General features: G+C 41.9%; 1 protein-coding gene across 1 annotated transcript; it reads right to left on the reverse strand.

The window, feature by feature from the left end:
• On the reverse strand, positions 1–22715 carry stk35 (serine/threonine kinase 35). The gene is made up of 3 exons (XM_003454271.5): positions 21956–22715; positions 19000–19809; positions 1–2761 (listed from the first exon to the last, which is right to left on the reverse strand). Exons 1-2 carry the CDS (start codon positions 22503–22505, stop codon positions 19067–19069), a joined length of 1293 nt encoding a protein of 430 aa, XP_003454319.2. The 5' UTR covers positions 22506–22715; the 3' UTR covers positions 1–2761; positions 19000–19066.

The raw sequence follows: 22715 nt of genomic DNA on the forward strand, positions 1-22715 counted from the left end.
TTTACAGTTTTAACCATTTATTCCAAGAATAGTTACATAGTTACAGAAAAACAATGCTTTCTTGGTTCTCTAATGGCTCCTGTCAGCTTTAGTTACAAAATCAGTATTTACGTATACAACAAGTCAAAGAAACATTTCTGCACTCACTGGAAATCAGCACTAGAAGAATTCAAGATCTTACACACAACAGCTTGTGAACGGTGTGGCTCTGTGTGGTGCTCACATTGTGGCAGAAACATTTTGCATAGTAAAGTGTTTTAAAGTGGAATCATTACGAGTCGCGAGAGAACTAAACGAGCTGACTCGTACAGAAAGTGGCAGCAGGGCAGGTGTGTAAAGCCTTTAGGAATAACAGTTTGGTATCAACCTTGCCTTTAGTGCTTATAGAAACATGAATGTGACCAAAACTCCTGAGCAGCTGAGAGATTCAACAACCCCAAAAATTCAAAAGTAAGACTGTCTATGTTACGCTAGCCCATTAGCAAAACTCCAAACGTTTAAACTCACCACAAATTTAAAAAACACCTTCAAGTTGTGTTAGCATTCACCACAAACGGCTCTCAGAAAGGGATCCAAGGAGTTAGTGTGGGTGCACCTCTCAGTATGCTTCACAATGAGATTATAAGTGTGTAACTATTACAAACATGTTTGTGACGTCCCACAACAACACTGGCTCGCACTGCTTGGCCAGGTTTGAATGCTTCTGTAGGTTAATCTGCCTTCAAACACTGTTCTTATGGAAACACTTTAAGAAATCCAATCTATGTGTTTGTGTATGTAGACTGGTGACTTTCTGTCACCATTTGTTTAACTCATTTATTTCTTACCCACACATCTTCGTGTCCATGACCGTAACCAATTAAAATTTGTGTCTGTTTCCCAAATTGCCATTAAACTATTCTGATCTGGAGCTGTCATTGTTGAATAAATACAACGTATTCATTGCTCTGTTATACAGTATCTATGACAGAAGATCCTGCAGATGTAGATGTTACAATGGGATAAGTTGTCACAAAGCAAAAGAAAAAAACAAAACACAAACATCAGTGAGAGGTTGAATTAAAATAACAAGTCATTGAGTCTGAGGTAAAAATCTATCCCACTCAAAGAAAGTGCGTCTTGTATCACAGACTAACATAAGGTTGCTACAGTGACAGTAAAGCTAGGAAAGAGGTTTCAGAGTGCAGAGAATGAGGTAGAGGTACATCACAAAACACCTTGAAATCTACTGTATTATACTACCATGTAATACAGTGATGTGAAACCCAAAGGAGCCCCTCGGGTCTATGCTGGAGTGAAGGCTAGAAGAGCTTTCTATCTAACACTGCGCTCTCCTTCTAAAGTTACTGTGTTGTATTTTGCTCTTTTCCTTCAAGCCTCATGGCTTTATACATTTTCTGGAGTGACCAGTTTTCACAAATCAAGTCAAAAATCCCAAAAGTTTCCCAGGAGTTAAAGGGGCTCCGATCAACCAACCACAAGCCTCTGTCCAACCACAGCATCACGCGACACTGCAAAGAGTCTAACACACTACTGTGGCTGGTTTGGGGAATTACCTCCAGATGCTAATCAGAGGTCCTTCTGCCATAAACGGGTCAGTGCTGCTTAGATATGACCCGATACACATGATTCACACTGCACCATTCAAAAGAATACAGAACCATCCTCAGTATCTTTTAAACATGGATGACTACACATTACCACATAGATGCGCTTTTCCATCAGGTGCTCTTTGGATTAATCAGGAACAAATGTCCAATAGGATAGTGAACTCCCTGCTGAAGGGTTGTGTGGAGCTGACACAGGCCTGCTGCTTCTCCTTCAGGGCACAAAACTGATCATATATGCACAGTGTTTCTCCAGTGCGACACTGATCACGACACCAAAACACCTCTGACCTGTCAGGGCACTGACAGGAAGAAACTCTGGGGGTGTCCTGTTGTGTCTGGCATTAGCATGTTGGGACGCCTCGGGTCCCGATGGTTTCGAGACAGGGCCTCCATGAAACCCGACGTTGGGAACAGTGCTAATCACTGTGCTGTAGAACTGACTTCGATGTGATCAACATTAATCACTTCACCTGTCATTGGTTTAAATCAATGTCTCAGCTTCAGTTTCATGATTGTACTTCAGTGTTTGGACAGAGGGGAGCACGTTCCCATATGATATTAATGCAGCCTGGAATATTGTATCAAACGCCACTGAAAGCAGAAGATTCAGTTGCTCAGCTTCCATGAGATGAAAGTGGTTCCAGTAAATTTCCTTCTTGGTGTGAACTTTCAAAAGTGACCCACAAAATAGTTTTAGAAATCAAATTGCACTTGGTGTACATCATTGTTAAGGCACAAGGTTGCACTGGGAGGTGAATGTCAACTGTTTACAGCTACTGCTATCATTAGTACAATGATTGAATACTGGTACAGTAGAGTGCAACAACATACAGTAACCTGTGCCACAGTCACAGACCTTACAACGGTTAAGGAAGAACAGGCCTATACTGGGAATGATGGGAACAGAAGTCCACCACTACAAAACATTAGACGCAGTTTCACGCCCAGGTCGCTCTCAGAGAAACAATGTCCTCCAATCGTCCCCAGTCCAAAGCACCACAGTGACTGTGTTGGAACTACGTGGAGGTGGAAGTGCGTCGTTGTGGTTTGACTTGCAGACTGGTCCAGCGAGTGGTCTGTCACTCAAATTATGATTGAAGATTCCTCACAACTCATCTTGTCAGGGTCCATTTTTCCACTGGAGTCGATACCTGTGTAGACACATAGATGTGGGGACACAAAGAATCAGCAGGTCAGCATCAACGAGCAAAAGTCAACATTTCAGAAAGAACAAATCATTCAGTAGCAAAAGTAATATTACCGTCACGATCCTGGGTCACCGGACCCAGCGTTTTTAGTTTTAATATATTTTGATGTTTATGGTTTAAGTTCATTAGATTATCTAAGTTCATTTCTTTATTACCAATGTTGTCCTGTTATAGTTCATTGTGTTTAAGTCTCCCACGCCCTTCATGTGTTTCATGTCTGCGTCTCATTATGTTTCCTGTTTTATTTTGAAGAGGTCTGGTGTCCCATGTTCATTGTGTTTAGTTTCACTTCCCCTGATCACCTCCTGTGTGCATTTGGTCTGTGTGTTTTAATTCATTCCTTGTCAGGTCGTCTGTTGAGTTCTCATCATGTTTCCATGCCTCCATGTTTTTATCATGTTGAGGTTTTTATCACGTTCAAGGTTTTGTTCTTTGTCTGTTGTGTTCAGTTCTTCCCAGTTTAGTTCTGGTTGGTTTCACCTCAGTGTGCATCTGCCTTTTCTTTTGTACCTTTTCCTTGTCACAAATAAATGGCTCGCCTTTTGTTTATAGTTTCGTTATAGTTTCGTTCCAACTGTCTGCATTTGGGTCCTCTTCCTCCCTCCACACGGTCTGCCAGTGCAAACCGTGATTAAGTCATCAGCAGAAATATACAGCATCACTTCATAATCTTAAAAGTACAGCAGAGTGAACTATCACGTGAGTTTAAGTTAAACATCTGCAAACCTTCTATTGAAATCACTAGATCTTTTTTTCCACAATGTACGACAAAGGTCACAAGATTGAAACATAAGCATGTTTATTCACACGTTTATTCACACAGCCCGAACAGGTTGGAAAAAATTAGAAAACACAGAACTAGTTTAGTCAAGCCCGCCTGCAGCCAAAGCAAGACACGTTTTCCTTTGAGTATAATTCCAATATGAATATATATGAATAGCTTTAATGCGTATACACTAGAGGAAAATTATTTGATCCTCGTCTGAATTTGTAACTTTGCTTACTTTTTTCACAGTGCGTTTTTTGAGGACAAATCTTCCGCAAAACATGTTCGGTGTTTATGTACATTACACAACAAGTTCAGATCAGGAACATTCAATTCAAATCACTTTTGATTTGAATTTGGAATTTCATGCTGCTTTTGCGTAGCATACTTAACTGTGTAACCTGTAAACCTGCAGGTATTGTCTTAGGCTGACAGTAATCATACAATCATCCAAATGCAAAACTAGTTTAAACAAGAATAACACTAAAACATAGAGAGGGAACAAGGTCAGTGGCCTCCACCTATAAAACCATTCCTGTTTTGGAAGTTGTTTCAATGTTGCCATTGTTGGTAATTTCATTAATTCCAAAGGACATGAAACTGATTAGCAACGCCCTCCGGCTCTCTTCAACGATGCTGCCTCCCCTCACCCCAAACCCCCTGTGGCAGATGGCTGCCCCGACCTGAGCCTGGTTCTGCCGAGGTTTTCCTTCCCAATGTCGCCAAGTTGTTGTTCTTAGGGATTCTGATTGTTGCAGTTTTCTCTGTATTATTGTAGGGTCTGTACCTTTCTATATAAAGTGCCTTGAGACAACTCTTCTTGGGATTTGGCACTATATAAATACAACTGAACTGACAATCTGTAATCTGTGTATCACATGGGTACACAGCCAATCTGAACTCTGGCTGCTTTATAGAGGATCAACGACTGATTTCACTCAATGACGTACAAGTCAATCCATAACTTTTTTTAAAATAGAGGTTTTCTGGATTTTTGATTGATATTCCGTCCCCCGCCATTAAAATGAAACTATCAATAAAGAGACTATTCATTTCTTGACCAAACTTACAAATTCAGCAGCAGATCAACTATTTTCCCTCACTGCAACATGTGACATGCAAAATGATTTATATCTCATCTGAATCAAACCCTATAACAGAGGCATCTGTCTGCAGAGTCCTGCAAACTACTATAAAGAAAAGAAATGTGCACTGCACTACTGCACAGGGATGCTATAGCAAAAGCACTGAGGTCACTGGGTGCAAAAGTAGGACCGTCCACGTTTGTATGTGTCTACCTGCAGTAAAAATGACAGCACTGCCACACACAGCCATACTTCCTGCCGTTGGATGTGTCCAGGTTTGGTTCAGAACTGCGCTCTAATAATAGCTCACCGGCTGACATGCAACAGCTCAGCCTGGCAGCGCTTTGTTCCTCTTTTCATATGTTGCATAACATCACGGCACACGCTATGGACAAAAGTAGATCAGCTTAGCAGGACGTACACGTCTGACATGAGCAATAAATGTAGTTATACAAAGGGTATAAATGGGGGGAAATAGACACGTACACAAACACAGTGTTAAGTTTAAGATTTATGATGCTTAAATTATTTTACTTTGCATAGAGAAAGAAAATATTTCACAAAAACTACGGCAGTAAAAATAGCATAACAATGGAACATAGAACAATGTGCATCCACAATGCACGGCTACACTTTCAGTCACTACTTATTTGTTTTTTGGATGTTATTTGTCATTTTGGAGAAACATGTTTTCATATAATATTTTGTATTTTAAGTGTATTTTTTCTTCTTCGCTGTCTGATTGGAGCATGAGGTGCTGCTCAGATGTTTTCCCTGTGTGTTTAATCCACACTGGAAGTCAAATGAAGGTGGCATCGCTAGTTTTAAACAGTGCATTGTGTTACCATTAGTGCAATTAAAGCTTTAAGTCTAGTTAGTCGTGTTTTCTTGTCCTGAAACTAGCCATTGTTAAACTAAAAAGGTTAAAAATGTGAAACTCAACTTTCACTGAAGTCAACATGTGATTATTCTGTTTAATGTTCTTTATAAGCAAGCGTAATAAAGAAAACAAGCCAGGTGGAAGCTCAGTATTTCTTGGACAGAACTACGGCCTGCTGCCTCCTCTTGTTGTTTTATAACCCAAAGGCAGACTGTCTCATTAACACGCAGCAGCAGAGGCCGGTATCTTACAGGAAGTGGTGGGGCTGCCAGAGGCAGCAAACACACATGCAGCACCTTTCTACTCTTCACTCAAAGCACTTTAAACTACAAGCCAGATCTAACCATATATTCATACACTGCTTTATCCTGCACACCTCATCTAAATCTCATTTATGGCGAATATAGAATATTCAAATTAATGCGGTCATCTATAGAGTGTGGGAAGAAACTGCTGTATCTGGATGAAATCTTAACACAGAATGGCCAAAGTTCAAACCAGGAGCTTTCTGCTGTGAGAGTTTTAACCACTGAACCACGATTTGACCACAACTAATATTTTGTTCTCTCATGAGCAGATATTTAGGATGTGAGTGATGCTAATCTGACCTTTAATGCTGCAATACTCTGTTAAATGTCAGGACAAATATGTTAGGAACTGTGCCACAACACAAAGAATGAGGGGATACAAACAGCTATGGGTGAAACTGAAAAGAAGCACATGATGGAAATGGACTAGTATTTATTTAGGGTTGGGCGATATGTAGAAATTTTCCAACCAACAATCATCAGTCCAATAACCAACAATAGGCGATATATTCACGCATGCGCAGACTTTTTGATGGGCGGAGCAATGTAATCACGCATGGACTGATTTGCAAAAGAAGTCCAAACATGGACAAACTAATTGCCAAATTGCACACTGGAGGAGAAGGCGCAGATAGAAACGGAGCTGGAGAAGATGATCCACTGGCTCTGTGGAAAATGCATGAAAAATGTTTCCAATTGATGTCACACATGGCACGGAAATATCTGTGTATACCAGCCACAAGCGCACCTTCAGAACGTCTTCAGCACCGCTGCTAATGTTGTTAACCACCTGCACACACTGCTAACACCTGATGAAGAAAACAGGCTCGTTTTCCTCTCAAAGAATTTATAAGTTTTGCTTGGAGGGAATATTTGACCTTCTTTTCTTGTTTCTTTTCTTGACTTGTTTTAGTATTAATATAGCTACTTTTGGATTATTCATTCATTCATTCATTCATTCATTTGAGATGCACCGAATCGCACAAAAGACTTAATTTTACATCAGGGATTTTTTTCATGTTCGCTGGAAGAGACATTTTGATTTTTACCTTATCTATTGTTTGGTCGAGTGTGTCAGACAGATAAACACAGTTATAATGGAAAAAAGAAGCCACTTTCTCTTTGTTTCCCTCCCCACCATTGTGGGTTTTTTTATTTAAATAAAATGCTTTTTTTTCTGAACATAGGCTGCTGTCGTTCTTTCTTTCTGTTATGAGTTTGAGTAAATGAATTGCTGCTGTATTTGGGTGCAGCGCTATTATCGACGATACGGCAGTCTATCGTCGATAGCCAATATATTCGTCCAATCGCCCAACCTTATTATAGAGTACTCCTCTACTTTAACTGATCACCCAAAGCACTTTTACAAGTGAAGTATTGGGAGCAATATGGAGTCCAAGAACACTGCAATCTTCTGATTGGCAGATGATCTACTCGACTTCCTGAGCCACAGCCACCTTACAGCAGGTATTACAGATGCTGCTAAATGAGAGGAGGAATGCCAGATAAACGAATAATGAACCCATCAGATCAGTCATTGTCTCTGTTATGTTATTGTGAAATGTGTAGTTTTGTTTCACCAATGGTCCAAAACCCAAAGATATCAAACCGTGTCAAACCCTCTTCTTTGTTTCCAAGTGTACGCTCAAAGACGATCCCCTGAAAGTCCTTTGTGATGACGGTTGGGTCAGCTGGATTACAGAAATCAAACTGAATTGAACTGAACTGAGGAGAAGAGAAGAATATTTGGCTAAAGCTGTCTCAGGTCTGCATTAAAGTATATAAAAGGTCCATTTATTATGGTTTCATTTTTGGCCCTTTTGGTAATGACAACAAATCAAAATCCTCACTTTCAGCTGACCAAACTGTTTCTATTTATTATTTACAAGTCAAAATGAAGCGAGCCACAGGTTTGTTGGCAACATTTAACCAAAGAGAAACTAGCAGGAGACCAAAGCATGACAGCGCCACCACAAAGCTGTGAGTCTGTGGTTGATGGCATGCAGACTGTCAGCAGATTAACAACATGTAAAGAGCTTACACACCATTAGATCCAACACAGCTGCTGTGAATGGAGACAGCAGAGTGGAAGAGATGTGGCTCTGTGTTATTCACTGTGAGAAGAGGTGGTTTGCTGGGCTGTACAGGAAGGTTGCTTATCATAAATTATAGACATCCAAGCCTAGAAGCAGGGGTCGGCTCGAGCTTTTAGTCTTTTTGCTTCTGAACAGAAACACAGTGAGGTGCATCGTTGTGATCACTTGTGTAAGAACTGGTTTTTGCAGTTCTTCCTCAGAGGCCCGAGGACCCAGAGGAAATATTTACAAGTGCTGCAGCCGCTCAGCTAGCCTGTTTTTACAACAATGTTACATAAGAACAAACCAGTGCGCTCATCACGCTTTCTCCCAAACTCTCGTAAAGACGGCTTCTCGGCATTTCTCAGCCGCCCTGTAATAGCCCACGCTTGCCGAGCCCATACGTAACATAGCGTACTGTGCCTTCAGGCTGCTGTCCACAATCAGCATCCTCTCTGTTTTAGAGTACAAAAAAGCCACATGAAGAGTGAAAGCATCAAACGTGCTCAGGGTTAGCAGTATTGTCTTTATAGCACATAAGCACTCGTGTCCACTGCAAGGACAACTTGCTGAAAACGCTTCAGTTTGCACACAGCTTGTTCGAGCGCTCAGTTCATATGAAAACCAAAGAATTCCTGAAAGTAAGGAGCGTACGTGTGTGCAGTACGGGAGCTTACACTGCTCTGGACCGGACTGGTCTGGATAGCGGTGACACACGGCTGCACACAAGAAGACAAAATGTTCCCGACCAAAGCTCCCATAAGCCATCAACCAAAAGCAGCACCCTCATCTCATTGTCCAGCAGAGGAGCGGGTGGGGGTGGATTAGGGGATGTCACGCACAACGCACATGGACATCAATGCTGACTCATGTCACTAAATATTCCACCCCGGCCATCCGATGCCGCCTTTCAAACTATGTCCTTTATGAAGACAACAAACACAAAAACACGTTGTATCCATGTTGTGTGTTACTGACCACAGCACAAATGACACGTGGGTGGAAACATTCTTACACACCAGCCTATTTAGTTCCAACAACCTTGAGCATGTTAGTAAATCAGAATCATTCTCTGCATACGCCACGTTTCTCTATATCAGGAAACATGCATGCATGCAAAGTGTCTCATTTATGCAAGCATGTTTTCTCCATATGTAATGTTCACTTGGGGTTCATACCCCAAGTGAACATATTTGGCACTTAGCAGATGAGCTGCTCTTCCTCACCTTCAGGGGAACTGGAGAAAGTGATGATCATGTTGTAAGACAGAAGCCTGCATTATAATAATATTTAATAATCTATATTTGTTAAATTGTCCTATAATCATGATTACAGTATTCTGAAATGCCATAAGCCACAAAATGCTCAGAATTAGAATTAAAGTGATTAATTGCATATAAAGGGCTTAAACCTTTGAATTTAGATACTCTGAGAGACTGTATCCATCTTATTATGTGTGCCTATGCCAAGAGGCACACATATTACTATTCCTCGGATTTATTATTATTATTATTATTATTATTATTATTATTCTCCAGTTTCCGCCTGAAATTTTGCAGCGAATCTCGCCCCGCAGTTTTGAGACAAGCTTCATATATGTTACCTCATTTTGTGCGGCCGGATCTGGAATGGTGTGCTATGACTTTTGGTGTTTATGAATTTTATAGTTTTTTAAATATTAATATTTTAGTGAAAATTTTCCCGCGCTCCTCTGCCGAACAGTTTTGACATTAGGGTTACATATGTTAGATCATTTTGTGCGGCTGGAGCTGGACTATTATGTCATGACTTTTGGTGTTCATAACTTTTATAGTTTTTTAAATATTAATATTTTAGTGCAAATTTAGGCCAATTCATCTTTTGGCGCCAAATAAACAGACTTCATTTGTGGTGTGTTGGCGCCATCTTTTGGTCCCATTGAAACAAATTTCAAACTTCATTTGTGGTGTGTTGGTTCTCTCTAGTGGTATGCCGGGAGTGGTACAGCCTGTCTACCCTTATTTGGATACCGTAATGATGACAATATCAATGGCGCGCACAGCCTCGCTGCTTTCAGGAACCATTGGAGATTTTAAGGTTGCGCGAACCATTGAATAGTTACGGAAAACACAATGGCTTCTATGCTTGGTGGAAAACTCCATATCCCACAATTCATAGCATGCCTCTACCGAGTCAAACAATGGCGGACACCACTTCGTTTTATATGTCTTTTATTCGTGTTTCTAGGTCACAAAATACACTTTTAAGATATTTTCAGGCGAGAATGTAGGTGTGTAAACTTCAAATATCTGCTCGTTTTATCAAGACATCCCATATTAGCGACAATTCTCTTAAGTCTTGCTGATAGCCGGCTAGCTAGCTAGCTAGCTAGCGCCCCTTCGTGAAAAACCACCCAGGCTTGGCTGATAGTGAGGTGGCTAAAATTTGTTTAATCGCCCGATCGCTCGGCAAGGGTCTGTGTCTTAGCTGGACTTATTTTTCGTTTATATGGGCCGATGATGCTGGTCGATGTGGAAAAAATAACTGAGTTGTTTGGTGGTGGAGCTACAACAGAGGGCAGCTATCCACCGGTGTGTGACAGAAAGGACATGCCGCCAACGAGACATACGAGGCCGGGCAGGCGATTGCTAACGCGGTGGTCAATCATGGATCAGGGAAAGCGAAGGCAGGAGCGTGAGGTGAACTGAATTTCAGGTAAGAAGTTATGACCTGCACTCTATTTGGGTCAGATATAAACCGAGTTTAGGTGTAGTTTATTTAGCAACAGTTCTCTTACGTGTTGCTGATAGCCGGCTGGCTAGCTAGCTAGCGCCGCTAGCTTAGCTAGCTAGCGCGGCTAGTGACCCTTCGTGAAAAACCACCCAGGCTTGGCTGATAGTGAGGTGGCTAAAATTTGTTTAATCGCCCGATCGCTCGGCAAGGGTCTGTGTCTTAGCTGGACTTATTTTTCGTTTATATGGGCCGATGATGCTGGTCGATGTGGAAAAAATAACTGAGTTGTTTGGTGGTGGAGCTACAACAGAGGGCAGCTATCCACCGGTGTGTGACAGAAAGGACATGCCGCGAACGAGACATACAAGGCGGTGAGGCTACCGCCGATCGACCGGTGTTTGCTAACGCGGAGGTCAATCGTGGATCAGGGAAAGCGAAGGCAGGAGCGTGAGGTGAACTGAATTTCAGGTAAGAAGTTATGACCTGCACTCTATTTGGGTCAGATATAAACCGAGTTTAGGTGTAGTTTATTTTCGTTGTGCTGACTTTTTCAATCACTTACAATAACTCGTACTGCGTGCTAGCTAGCACAACGGAGTTTGTATACAGCTGTGTGCGCACTAAGTTACCGATGTTACCGATGTTGAACTTTATGACAGCCTCCCCTGTCATTCTCTCGCCTGTTGAAACTTCAGTCATGAAACTGATCAATGATCGGCTTTACTCTCTTGTTTGTTTATCGCGCTAAACAACAGCAGCACGTTTAAGCTTGATCAGCTGTTGTTAGAATTCTTTTGATTTTAATTTCTAGTATCAGCTGATGTTTGCTGGAGCATGAAGATGAAATCAGGAGATGTCCTTACTGAATCATCAGAGCTGAACTGGTGATGGAGAAACAGGTTTACCCTTAGGTGACATGAATGAGTTGAAGGGAAGTTATGAACTGTTTCTGACAGACAAATATACACCAAGCTCCTTTTTTTGTGTAGCTGACAGCTGGTAACTGTGCAGGGGCGGATCTAGCAAAGCTTTTGCCAGGGGGCCAGGTAGGGCATTAACAGAGAAAGGTGGACACAAAGATATACTTTTCTTTCTTACTCTCATATAAAATATTTAGCTTTTATTAAATAGTTATCTGAATCTTACAACCAAAGTTTGTATAATAATACACAAGATTGGCTGTAGACCATTGTTCATCATTCAGAACACTGTGTAAAAATAACAAAAAACAAAAAGTGAATGCAAAAGTGCATAAATATTTATTTTACGTGTTTGATGTGTGTGGCGGGGCGTGGTCTGCAGTGCCGCTGCAGGGGAGGTGGACCCACCTGAGCGGCACCTGCAATCACGCCTCTCGGGCGTAGTCTGTGCTCTCTCGGCTGTTTTTGGGTGTGTGTCGGGCTGTGAGTTGAAAAGCTACAGCCGGCTGTTTGGGTACACCAACCATGTGTGAAAAGTGGTCCATAACGTAATGCTTCAAAGCGTGTTCATGCAAACATTGTCGGATCTGCCGTGGTACAATGGGACTTCTGCTCATGAACCTGTGTGCACAGCGTCTGCAAATCGGCGCTGTACGAAGTAACTTCATCTTTACACAAAACTGTAAGCTGTTATCTGTGAAGCATGAGCGGTGTTTGTTTTTACCATAGTTCATGGTGGAGAATGGGTGCTCTTCTGAGTTTTGCTCTCTGTAGCTGTATGAATGGCAAACTACACTGAATAGCAGCGGCATAGGCACACATAAAATTTCTTCTGAAATTTTCGCTTTCTAGTCTTAAAATATGTTATCTTTCATGAAAAATGAATGAGATCATTGCTGGATGTCATCACTTTCTGTGCATTGTTAATAAATGGGGGCTGTTCTCTTTTAGGAGAGACAGCACTGGGACACCTACACATTACACTCACAGGAGCAGTTCAGCCATAAAGTTGCTGGTGTTCAGTTTTTCTTGTTACTCAGCCCTCTCAACTTGTAAACGATTTGATTTTATCCACCTGTGACAACAGAACTGAAAACAATTCAAGTATTAAGATGGGGCCTAATTAATAAATAGTACATTTGAACTTCGTTGAACTTCATGGGTTTCACTTTGGGCGGTGAAGGAGTTTGTCTCTTATCTGTTAACTATGAGAGTCACTTTTAAAGAGAAGGAAAATGCCATGAACCTCTCCTGGTATGTGACAGCCAACAGACTGTGTTTGTATTGTGGACTGCCAGTGTAATCACAAATGTGAAGACATCTCACTGCACACAGATAAAAAATGCTCATTTGAATCACAAGGAGTGATTTGCCTATCACACATGACTCTGAAGCTGGCGGCTGGTCGCTTGTCAGCCTGGACTTTCCAGTTTCTGGCAGCCTGAGTGAGCCTCCCAGGTATTTACTGTAAGGTTGGAGGATATGTAACAGTTTTCCAACCGACAGTCGTCAGTCCAATAACCGACGAATGGTGATATACATTTTGTTTTTTAACTGACTTTTTGTGTCTGTTGTTTGGTCGAGTGTGTAAGCAGATAAACACAGAAGCCTCTTTGTTTCCCTCCGCACCACTGTGGGTTTTTATTTCAATAAAATTGCTTTTTTCTGAACATAGGCTGCTGCTGTTTTTTCTTTCTGTTGTGAGTCTGAGTAAATGAATCGCTGCATTTGGGCGCACTCTTCAGCGCTATTATTTTTTCCATTGACTGCTTCTGTTAGCTTCGACCAACATTATTAGCAAACTTACTCATGGGCATGTAAATAAATCGCTTGTAAAAACCATCAGTGAAACGCTCAGCCTATCGTCGATATATCGTCCAATCGCCCGACCTTAATTTACAACCACGCCGTGTGTCAAACACCAATACTGTTGTTAAATCGAGAAAATTTAAGTCTCATCAACAGCATTTTTTCCTCCTCTCCATGATCTCCAGTTACCACATTGCTGCATTCTGATGAACTAATTCAGCAAGAAAACGCTGAGCAGTAATTTTACTTTGTGTTATTTTTTTTTACTCTCAGTTACTTTCCAAGTCTGTACTCATCACTCCGTACAGATGACTTGTATACAGGCACATAGCAGTTTTCAGTTTTCCAGAGCTCACACTGCAAAGCTCATTTACCTGTTCACACACATATTACAGCATTTTATTCTTTCCACATCTCATTAACAGAAAATAACATCCATCGTCGTGCTGACTGGATGAGAGATCATAGATGGCCACAGACTCAACACATTGTGCTTTCTCCCGTTGGTCTGAAAATGGTGAGTGTGATGGTTTGTCCCTCAGTCAAACATGTCCTGATATCCAGTAAATATGCACAAGCAGCAAAAACCACAGCCTCCCCTTCTCTCTGTGTGTGCTTACAAACACTAATCCCTCAGGGTTTTCCACTGAACCACAGCCGTTCCTGTTGTGTAACATGCTATCCAATCATGACACGAGAGAATGAGGCCAGTCTGAGACAGGAAGCTAACATGCAGTGGCATCTTCAGGTCTGAGAGACCTTACGTCACAGAATGAGGTCTGTGACAGCGAACAGTACTGTGGAGCTGAATGCTTAATCCTGGCAAGTGGAGAGTTCAAGTTCAAACAAACAGGAGAATGATTTAGGTCACTGAGCATCGCCTGAACAGCCATTTGATGCACTACAAAAGCTTTCCACTCTAAACAGTCTCACCAGGACATTTTCATGCACACACTGCCGCAAAACAACTTATTCTATCCTGATATTTTGAATAAAATACTCCATAACTTTACACTGCCGTCCTGATATATCTACAGTGGGTACGCTACAATGTTGTCCTGTTTGCAGTGCACAACAGAGGTCAGGAATATGGCTGTTATCCACTTCCAAAACAGGAAAAAACACAATATCTGTTCTTCTTTTTCATGTAAGGTGATGAGCACTCAAGTTTTTAAAAAAGTACCATTCAGTGACCTGATGTCACTCGTGTAAATTAAGGGTGGCCCAGAATTGGTTATGTTTAAATACACACCAACACTCCCATCTTAATGTGATTAAGACAGATATTAAAAACACTGTAAATAGATGTGATTATGCCTAATGTAAGCTTTTGTATTAAAACAAACAAAAAGAACAAAGCAGTCAGGGAGATTAAACTACAGTCTCTAACACTTTTGCAGTGCAGGCTTGATGCAGCTGCTCTCTATGCACTGTTCTTCAGCTAATATAAAGGCCACTTGAAGTGTGGAGGTCTGCAGTGAGTAAATGGACTGGTTCTTATATGGCGCTACTCTACATGAGCACTCAAAGCTCTTTATACATCCACTTACTCACACCCATTCATACGTGCGTTTTTCAATGCACAAGTGCTTCCTATCTACCATTCACACATATCTGACATGCAAACTGAAGCAGTCAAACCTTCCCATTAGTAGATGACCTGCTTGGCTTCCTGAGCTACACTGACTCTGCAGAAAGTCGGCGACCTCGGCGTATTATGCACCGTAACATCGTCCGACCCCGCTCTGTGATTTTACGTGGCTTATCGCTTTGTGGCTGAGGTACTGGCGTTCCCAGTTGCTTCTACTTTGTAATAATAACACAAGCAGTTGACTGAAATTTTCAAGGGCAGAGACATTTCACAGCTGGATTTGTTGCACAGGTGGTGGCGCAGTATCACACCAGGATTCACTGAGCTTCTGGGAGCAATTCATTCTTTCACACATGTTTGTAAAAGCAGTCTACAATCCACCGTGCTTGATTTTACACACCTGTGGTGATGGAAGTGATGCAGTTAGTTGGATGGGTGACTGAACACTTTTGGTAATACATATGGTGTATGGGTGTCTTCCAGTTAAGGTTTAAGCATCTCTCCACACTTCTAACAAACACTGTCACAAAGATCCAGCTACTGAGTAGGGATGAGGAGGTTTTAGGATTAGAAAAAACAAAGCTGATAAAGATTACCAAGCTTAGGAAGGTCTGCGTTATACTGTTCTGTACCTCTTTGTAGAAATTCCTCAGGCCAATTTTCCGATGAATCCAAGTAAAACTAAATTTAAATGTTGAAACTTTTTATCCATTTTCCAGAAAAACAACTTGCATAAAATTATTTTGCCAAAAACGCTGTAGTCAATGCTTTAGACTAACAAACTTTAGGCCGTCTGAATGGTTACAGCAGAACACCACGTGCCATGCTGCAGGACCGTTAGGCAGCCATTGGCACCACCAAACAATAATCAGGTCTGTCATATTCATTCTGCACATTTCTTCCCTCCACTCCATTCACTCACTTGACACCTCGTCAAAATTGCAACTTTATAAGCTTCAATAAAGGAAGATTACCCACCAGCAAAAGCTCCTTTGTTGGCTCTACTCCTCCCTGCTCCAAAACCACCCCTCAAGCCAGGCGAGTCTCCTGAAAAGCTGGCTTATCTTGGTACCAGGTTCAGAAGTTACATCACTGCTCTCATGCTCCAGTCAGTTCCCCTGAAAATAATTAGCCATCAAGGATTTCTGCTTGGATTGGAGCCCCACCACAGTGGGCCCTAAAACGAGAGGCATCAGCTTTCAGCACCCTGACAACACAGCTTAATGTTTCCAACTGTGCTACTGATACCAGGATGCTAGGATGCTAGCTGCACCCTCAACCATTCCTCCGCTTCTACATCTAGGTCCAGGATGTCGACTTATCCAACCCAACTGGCCCTGGCCTAAGTGAAAAAGTAACTACCTAACACTGGTTGTGCAAACCTTGGCTACCAGAAGTTCTATCAAGCTTTTTGCGATAAATGTATTTCACTTTGGAGGAATTTTGGCCCAGTTTTCTTTGCAGAAATGTTTTAATTCAACCACACTGGAGGATTTTCTAACATAAACGGCCTGTTTAAGGTCATCCCAAAGCATTTCAATAGGATTTTAATGCTGGACTTTGACTATAATCTATATTTTGAGTTTTTTGGGGGGTCACTCTGAGGTAGACTTGGTGTTTCAGATCATCACCCTGCTGCAAAACCTGAGCTTCAAATGGCTGCACATTCTCCTTCAAACAAACAACCTTTATTTGTCACATACACAATTATACAGAATACAACATGTAGTGAAATGCTTGTGTCCGAGCTGCAGGCAGGCTGCAGACATAGCCGCGCCATTCCAGGGATAGGTTTATTTAGCATGGGGGATCTTACCACTACACTATCCAGCTGCCCGGGATGTTCTGGTAGAGAGCACCATGCTACCACCACTGACTGTTGGTGTTCTTTATTTGAAATGCTATGTAAGTTTTTATTTAGGTTTAATGGGATGAAAACTTTCTTATTAGTCGACAAAATATTTTCCCAAATATCTTCTGGATCATCCAGATGTTTTTTTATTAAGTAAATGTGAGATGAGCTTTTGCATTCTTTTTGGTCTACAGTGGTTTTCACCTTTGCGATTTTTGCCCAGTCTCTTTGTTATTGTTGAATTATGTTCATTTGTAGATATTAGTTGTTGGGTTATCTTTGTCTAATATTAAAATCTGTCTGATGACCTGGTGTCCCACTGCACACTGATCACCAAGGCACATTACCTAGCTCTTTCATACTATTCTTAAGTGGTACGAGTTAGGGCCAATGCAGGGAACATTGTGGGTTTTTTAATAATTTTCAGTGAGATTTAAAAACAGGGATGTTACATATCGTCCTCTTCAGAACAACACAGGGGCCATGACAGGCCAAGTTTTCACTGATCATAAATAAGCCAGGCTGTGTATCAGGAGAGGTTTATTGAAGAGTCTCTGTGGTGATAAAAACTGAAGTCAGTGTTTTCAAAAACTGTCAGGTGTGAAAACAAACCACATAAAACACATTTACTGTACAAATGCCAAAGATCCAGAAGGCTTATTCAACGCTTTCTGATTCACTCACTGACACACACACACACACACACACACACACACACACACACACAGAGCCAGGCTGTTTGCCCTCAGGCCAGGGTTGTACCCCGTTTAGTTCCCAGTACTGATCACGCAGCTGTCTTCCTGAACCACCCTCTCCTCTCCCCTGAGTACATGGACACGCCTCCTCTCACCTACCATAAACGCTTTTGTATTTGTTCGTTCATTTTAAGCAAGATTTGTTTTGTCAAACATGATCATTTCAAATAATTTCTCATTTTGCATACAGAGATATTTTTACCCAAGTTAATCCTGCGGTGACGTGCGAAACTCTGGCAAGACGTCAGCAGAAGTCGAGTGTATGTGCAGTGAAGGGACAGGTCTAGGACGTCACCTGAGGCTTTGGGTTTGGTTCCCATGGATCAAGCGATCAGCAGAGGGCAGAGATAACTGCTTTTCTAATTCATTTTCAAAAGGGTCATTATCATTTATTATACCTTGGCTCTTGGGTTATAGTTAGTAACAAAAACCTGTACCCAAGCCCACTGTGCTTTTTTTTCCCAAATTCGTCAATTCATATTTAATGGTGAGTCAAACAAAATTCCATCAGAGATAAAAATGTTGGTGACCCTTATGTTACGTATGGGAAACGCAAACTGTACCAAAGCAATGATACCAACAATACTGACCGGGAAACTTTTCTATATGTATGTGGCACAAAAAGAGTTTGCCCTCTGCAAACTGACAAATACATTGTGACAAATAACTAAGCCAAAAAAACAAAACAAAAAAAAAAAAGAATGATTTTTTTTTTTTTTTTAAATCAGATGCCGCCTAATTAGTCTTTCATCCCACAGAAACAGTTCTATTCTGCAACTTTGGAAGCAAGCTCCTAGCTTATACATGAGTTTGACTAATCTTCTAAGATGTTGTTAAAATACCATTACCATTAATTTTAATGTTTTTTTTGTTTTTTTTTTAAAACACAATAATTGCGAAGTGATTGTCCAACATGGAGACAGCCTAAAATCGCACTTCCTGCACGTTTTCTGGCCATCTCTAGTCCTCCTAGTAAGGAGGAGAAATCAAATAATGGTCTGATCCAGAATCTCCACTTCTTCATTGCTTAACTCAGCAGTTAAGAAATGGACATTTCTTAACTGAATGATTGTGTACTGTAGCAACCAAGGGGGTAAGCTCACCTTCAGTATGAAATGGACTGGCATTTCTGGTCTTATTGACCACTCAGCAATTTAAACTGCCAACCACATGTAATCATCGACTCATATACTTCTTTATTCTATACAATTTAAGCACTTTACCGTCTCTTTTCCACAGCATGTATTAGGTAAGTAAATATTAACCTCCACCAGGCCTCTGGTGAACTCTGATTAACAAATTAAGTTGAATTTAACCACATGCCAAACAACAATTAATCTTGGCATTACAGTTCTTTTTTATTTTGTGAATGTGCTTCCTTTCCTAACAGACAGATGAGGTCATGGTTTATAAAGACATCAATCTTACCTGGGAAGTTGAAAGGTCTCTTCTTTGAGTGGTCAGGGAAATAAGAGGCTATAGGAGGTGTGGGCTGTCACACAGCACATGTGACTTGGTCCATCCGCACCTCCAGCTGGAGGGCGTCCGGTCGGTCCTGAGGGTTTACTGCAAGCATCTCGTGGAGGAGTTTCTTCTCCTCCTCAGACATGGAGCTTCTGGCCTTCTGAGGAATATGGAGCACCATCTTGGGGTTCTCCAGCAAAGCCTCCCCAACGGGGACAATTTCCGAGCCTTGCCGAACATAAGTACCCAGCAGTTCACGCTTGGACTCTGCGTCAATAAATGTAATCCTTTCGATCATTGCCCAGATGATGATGCCCAAAGCAAAGATGTCAGCCTTGGCTGTGTAGTGACCCTCCCACACCTCAGGAGCCATGTAGAAGTCTGAGCCACAGGCTGATGACAACCAGAATTTGTTTATGTTGACCGTGCTGTTCTGGACGCTCCCTCTGCCGCCTGCTCCTGCTACGGGATGTTCTTCACTGTTTTTGGAGGTCAGACCAGCACAAACCTTACTGAGTCCAAAGTCAGCCACTTTAAGAATAGGAAAACCAGATTTCTGTGAGATAAGAATGTTGTCTGGTTTAAGGTCGCGGTGGACGATACTGTTCCTGTGCAGGAAAGCCACAGCACTGGTCAGCTGGCGCATAAAGTTCCTGTTGGTCTGGGGATCAGGCCGGCGGGACAAAATGTACTGGTTAAGGTCCCCACCGTCACAAAACTCCATAACAAACCAGAGGTAACATGGTTCCTCCGAGTAGCCCAAGATACGCTCTCCTGCAACAACAAAGGGAGCAGATATGAACAGTGGGATGACAACTGTCAAACACCGAAATGAAGTCAGCTGATGAGCAGTTAAACCCAGTCGTGTTCCGTGCCATGACAGTGACCAGCATTGAAGAAAACTGAGTCACTGACTCAAACAAGTGCAGTGCCATTTCTGCACATGAGAACTCACGTGCCGACAGTTTACTTTGTTTTTTCTCCAGGAAAGAAAATTTAAAAAGTCAACTGCAAGATTCTGGTAAAAGCTACTGTTATGGCACACTGTGGGACCGCTTAAAGAGGAAGGGAGGGGAAAGCACTGTCACTGGTTTGTGATTGCATGCAACAGATCACAATCTGCTGACACATTTAGCTGTGCCACTCAAGGAAAAAAAAAAAAAAGAGCTGTGCTTGACGTTTCAAACTTCAGATCTTTTCTTACACGAGTTATGGGGGCCTATGAGGACTGCGAGTCCAGCCAAGTTGGAAAACCCGCTGACATTGATCCATCTCGCAGTTCTCCGTTTAGTTTAAACATACATATTTACACTGATGCTTTTAAAGTGTGGGCTGTAGAAGTCTGAGCCACAAGCTGATGGCAACCAGAACGTGTTTGTGTGGACCATGCTGGACAGTTTAGTTTAAACATACACTGGTTAAATGAGTCTTTTTAAAGTGAGAGTAATGTGGTGTGCAGCCACTGTGCTAGATTCTGTTTTGTAATAATACTCTTACAGCCCTCTTTCCTTTAATTTAGCTGCTCCCTAAAAGCCCAAATCCATTCCCTGTTTGACTTTTATCATTTCTTTTTCAGTTCTTTAAGTGAAGCAGCACTACCTGTGGGAAGGCTTTATATTTATAAGATGGTTCAAATCTTCAAACAAATTAAAGCCAGATCAAACTGGGTACAGAGGTTTTTGAAAACTTCTTTGAACAAAATCTTGTATTTCTGGTTCTAAAAGAGAATTGTTACCAGTATAGGCAGTTAAGACTTATCAGTTTACATCCCAAATGATCAATATAGTGCCATACACCAGTATTAGCTGACATTCTGTACCGGTCCTGGTAAATTGCCAAATCGAGCTCCTATTGACACTGGGAGTTCTTTACTTTCTTCATCACGTCAAAGTCCATTACCTGTCCACAATGGTAACATGGAATTTGCTAGATTTTCACAGGCATTACAGCAAAGGCTGCAATCACAGTTATCATCCTTGTGTCATGATCACTGACTGCCTGCATTTAAAAAAACTTGTTAGGTGGTTCAAGACAAAAGCTGATGGGCCATATAGATACAATTCAAATCCTTCTCACCGTTTCAAATCTACAAACGTTCTTGATTATCACTTGATGGATCCAAGAGATCTCAGCTTAGGATTAATATTTTATTCAAAGAGCCTCAATGGTGACACTTACATAACAGGCAAGCTATTAAAAGAAAAAGAGACTGTAAACTGGGCCTGTTCAGAACCCAGCATCAGTATTAAGATGTTAAAATTCAGTTTGTTGAAGACACATTTAAACATCACTAAATGTATCTCTGGGCTGATGAATGTAAACAAACGACATGATAAGTAGGTTAAAATTGCACTGATCATATAAAGTTAATAATGTAGTAACTCCGCCATTGACATTGCACTGTAATATTACTATTTAACATGTCACATTTGAGTTAACAAGGGCAGGCTGTAAGTAGTACACTGTGTCCTCTCATGAGCCCAGGGCAGCACCGTGTACTTTTCTGTGCCTTCTATAGGTAGTAGTGGAGTGACGTCACGGCAGGCTGACTTTAAATGCTCTTTAGTGAATGAAACCTGCACCTTTTATCATATAATGTCTACAGCACTTTGGTAAACCTAGCAGCTATCAGCATTCTCTTATTTGTAACGGCGTGTAAAAATTCTTTGTGTTAAATATACTAAATAATAAATAACCAGGCTCACAATGCTATCCAACTTGAGCGGTATTTAAATATGGCCTTTTGTCGTTCCTCATTCTGGTTAAATCTTGAATGAGACATCTGAGGCTTTAACACAGTGGATCGTAACCTTTGCATTTCTTAGGCCGGTAAAATCCCCACGACACGAGCTCCAACAGCAGCTCCTGTACTTTCATTACTGTACTGGTGAAACTGCACAGCTAACAGCAGCGTGTGTACCTTTGAGTGAAGTCTCCACGAGCCGCAAGTACTGCTTGGATTTCTTGTTTCCGTGGCTCATCTTCTGGGCCAAGCCGTTCCTCTGCAGGACACACTCTTCCAGCTGGACTACATTCTGGTGTCGGTTCTCCAAGCTCGTCAAGGCCCAGAATTCGGCTAGCGCCAACTCCACTTTCTCAGGGGCGTCACACTGCAGCCTCTTCACCGCTACCCTGGCCCCTGTTTTCCGAGCTACAGCCTCGTACACCACCCCGTAGCTTCCGCGACCGACCTCTCGTAGCAGGCTGTACCGGGGAGCCACGACCAAGTGGGGCTCCAATAGGTCACTGCGGAGGAAACTGATGGGGAAGCAGTCGTAGTCGTCCTCTTCCCCCTGCACGAGCTCTTTATGGTTGTTATCGTCCAGCGCTATGGAGCGGAGGACTTTGCTCATCTCTCGTTTCATCTTTCCGGCCACACTCCGCCTGCAGCCCCGCACAAAGCCGCTTACCTTGCGTCTCTTCCTCCCGTCGTTAGAATCCATAACTTCTTTTTTGTTAAAAGTGAGCATGGAGGCTGGACGTCTTTCTTTGTCATTACTCTAACTCTGCACTATGCTACGACGTCCTTACTTCTATCTGTCTGTGTGCTTTGATATGTAAAACGTCTGCGTGTTAACAGTGAACACAATCGTGCCACATCGTAGCTGTACCAACTTCTTTGGCACGATAAACAAAATGTTCCAGTTCAGAGAGAACAGAGGGCGTGGCTTAGCGTGCAG

This window comes from Oreochromis niloticus, linkage group LG20 (assembly GCF_001858045.2).
Source record: "Oreochromis niloticus isolate F11D_XX linkage group LG20, O_niloticus_UMD_NMBU, whole genome shotgun sequence".
Lineage (NCBI taxonomy): Eukaryota > Metazoa > Chordata > Actinopteri > Cichliformes > Cichlidae > Oreochromis > Oreochromis niloticus.

Coding starts and splice junctions, on each gene's coding strand:
- stk35 (XM_003454271.5), bottom strand. CDS start 22,505: ATGCTCACTTTTAACAAAAAAGAAGTTATGGATTCTAACGACGGGAGG. Junction 19,810..21,955: donor CGTGGAGACTTCACTCAAAG/GTACACACGCTG, acceptor TTGTTGTTGCAG/GAGAGCGTATCTTGGGCTAC.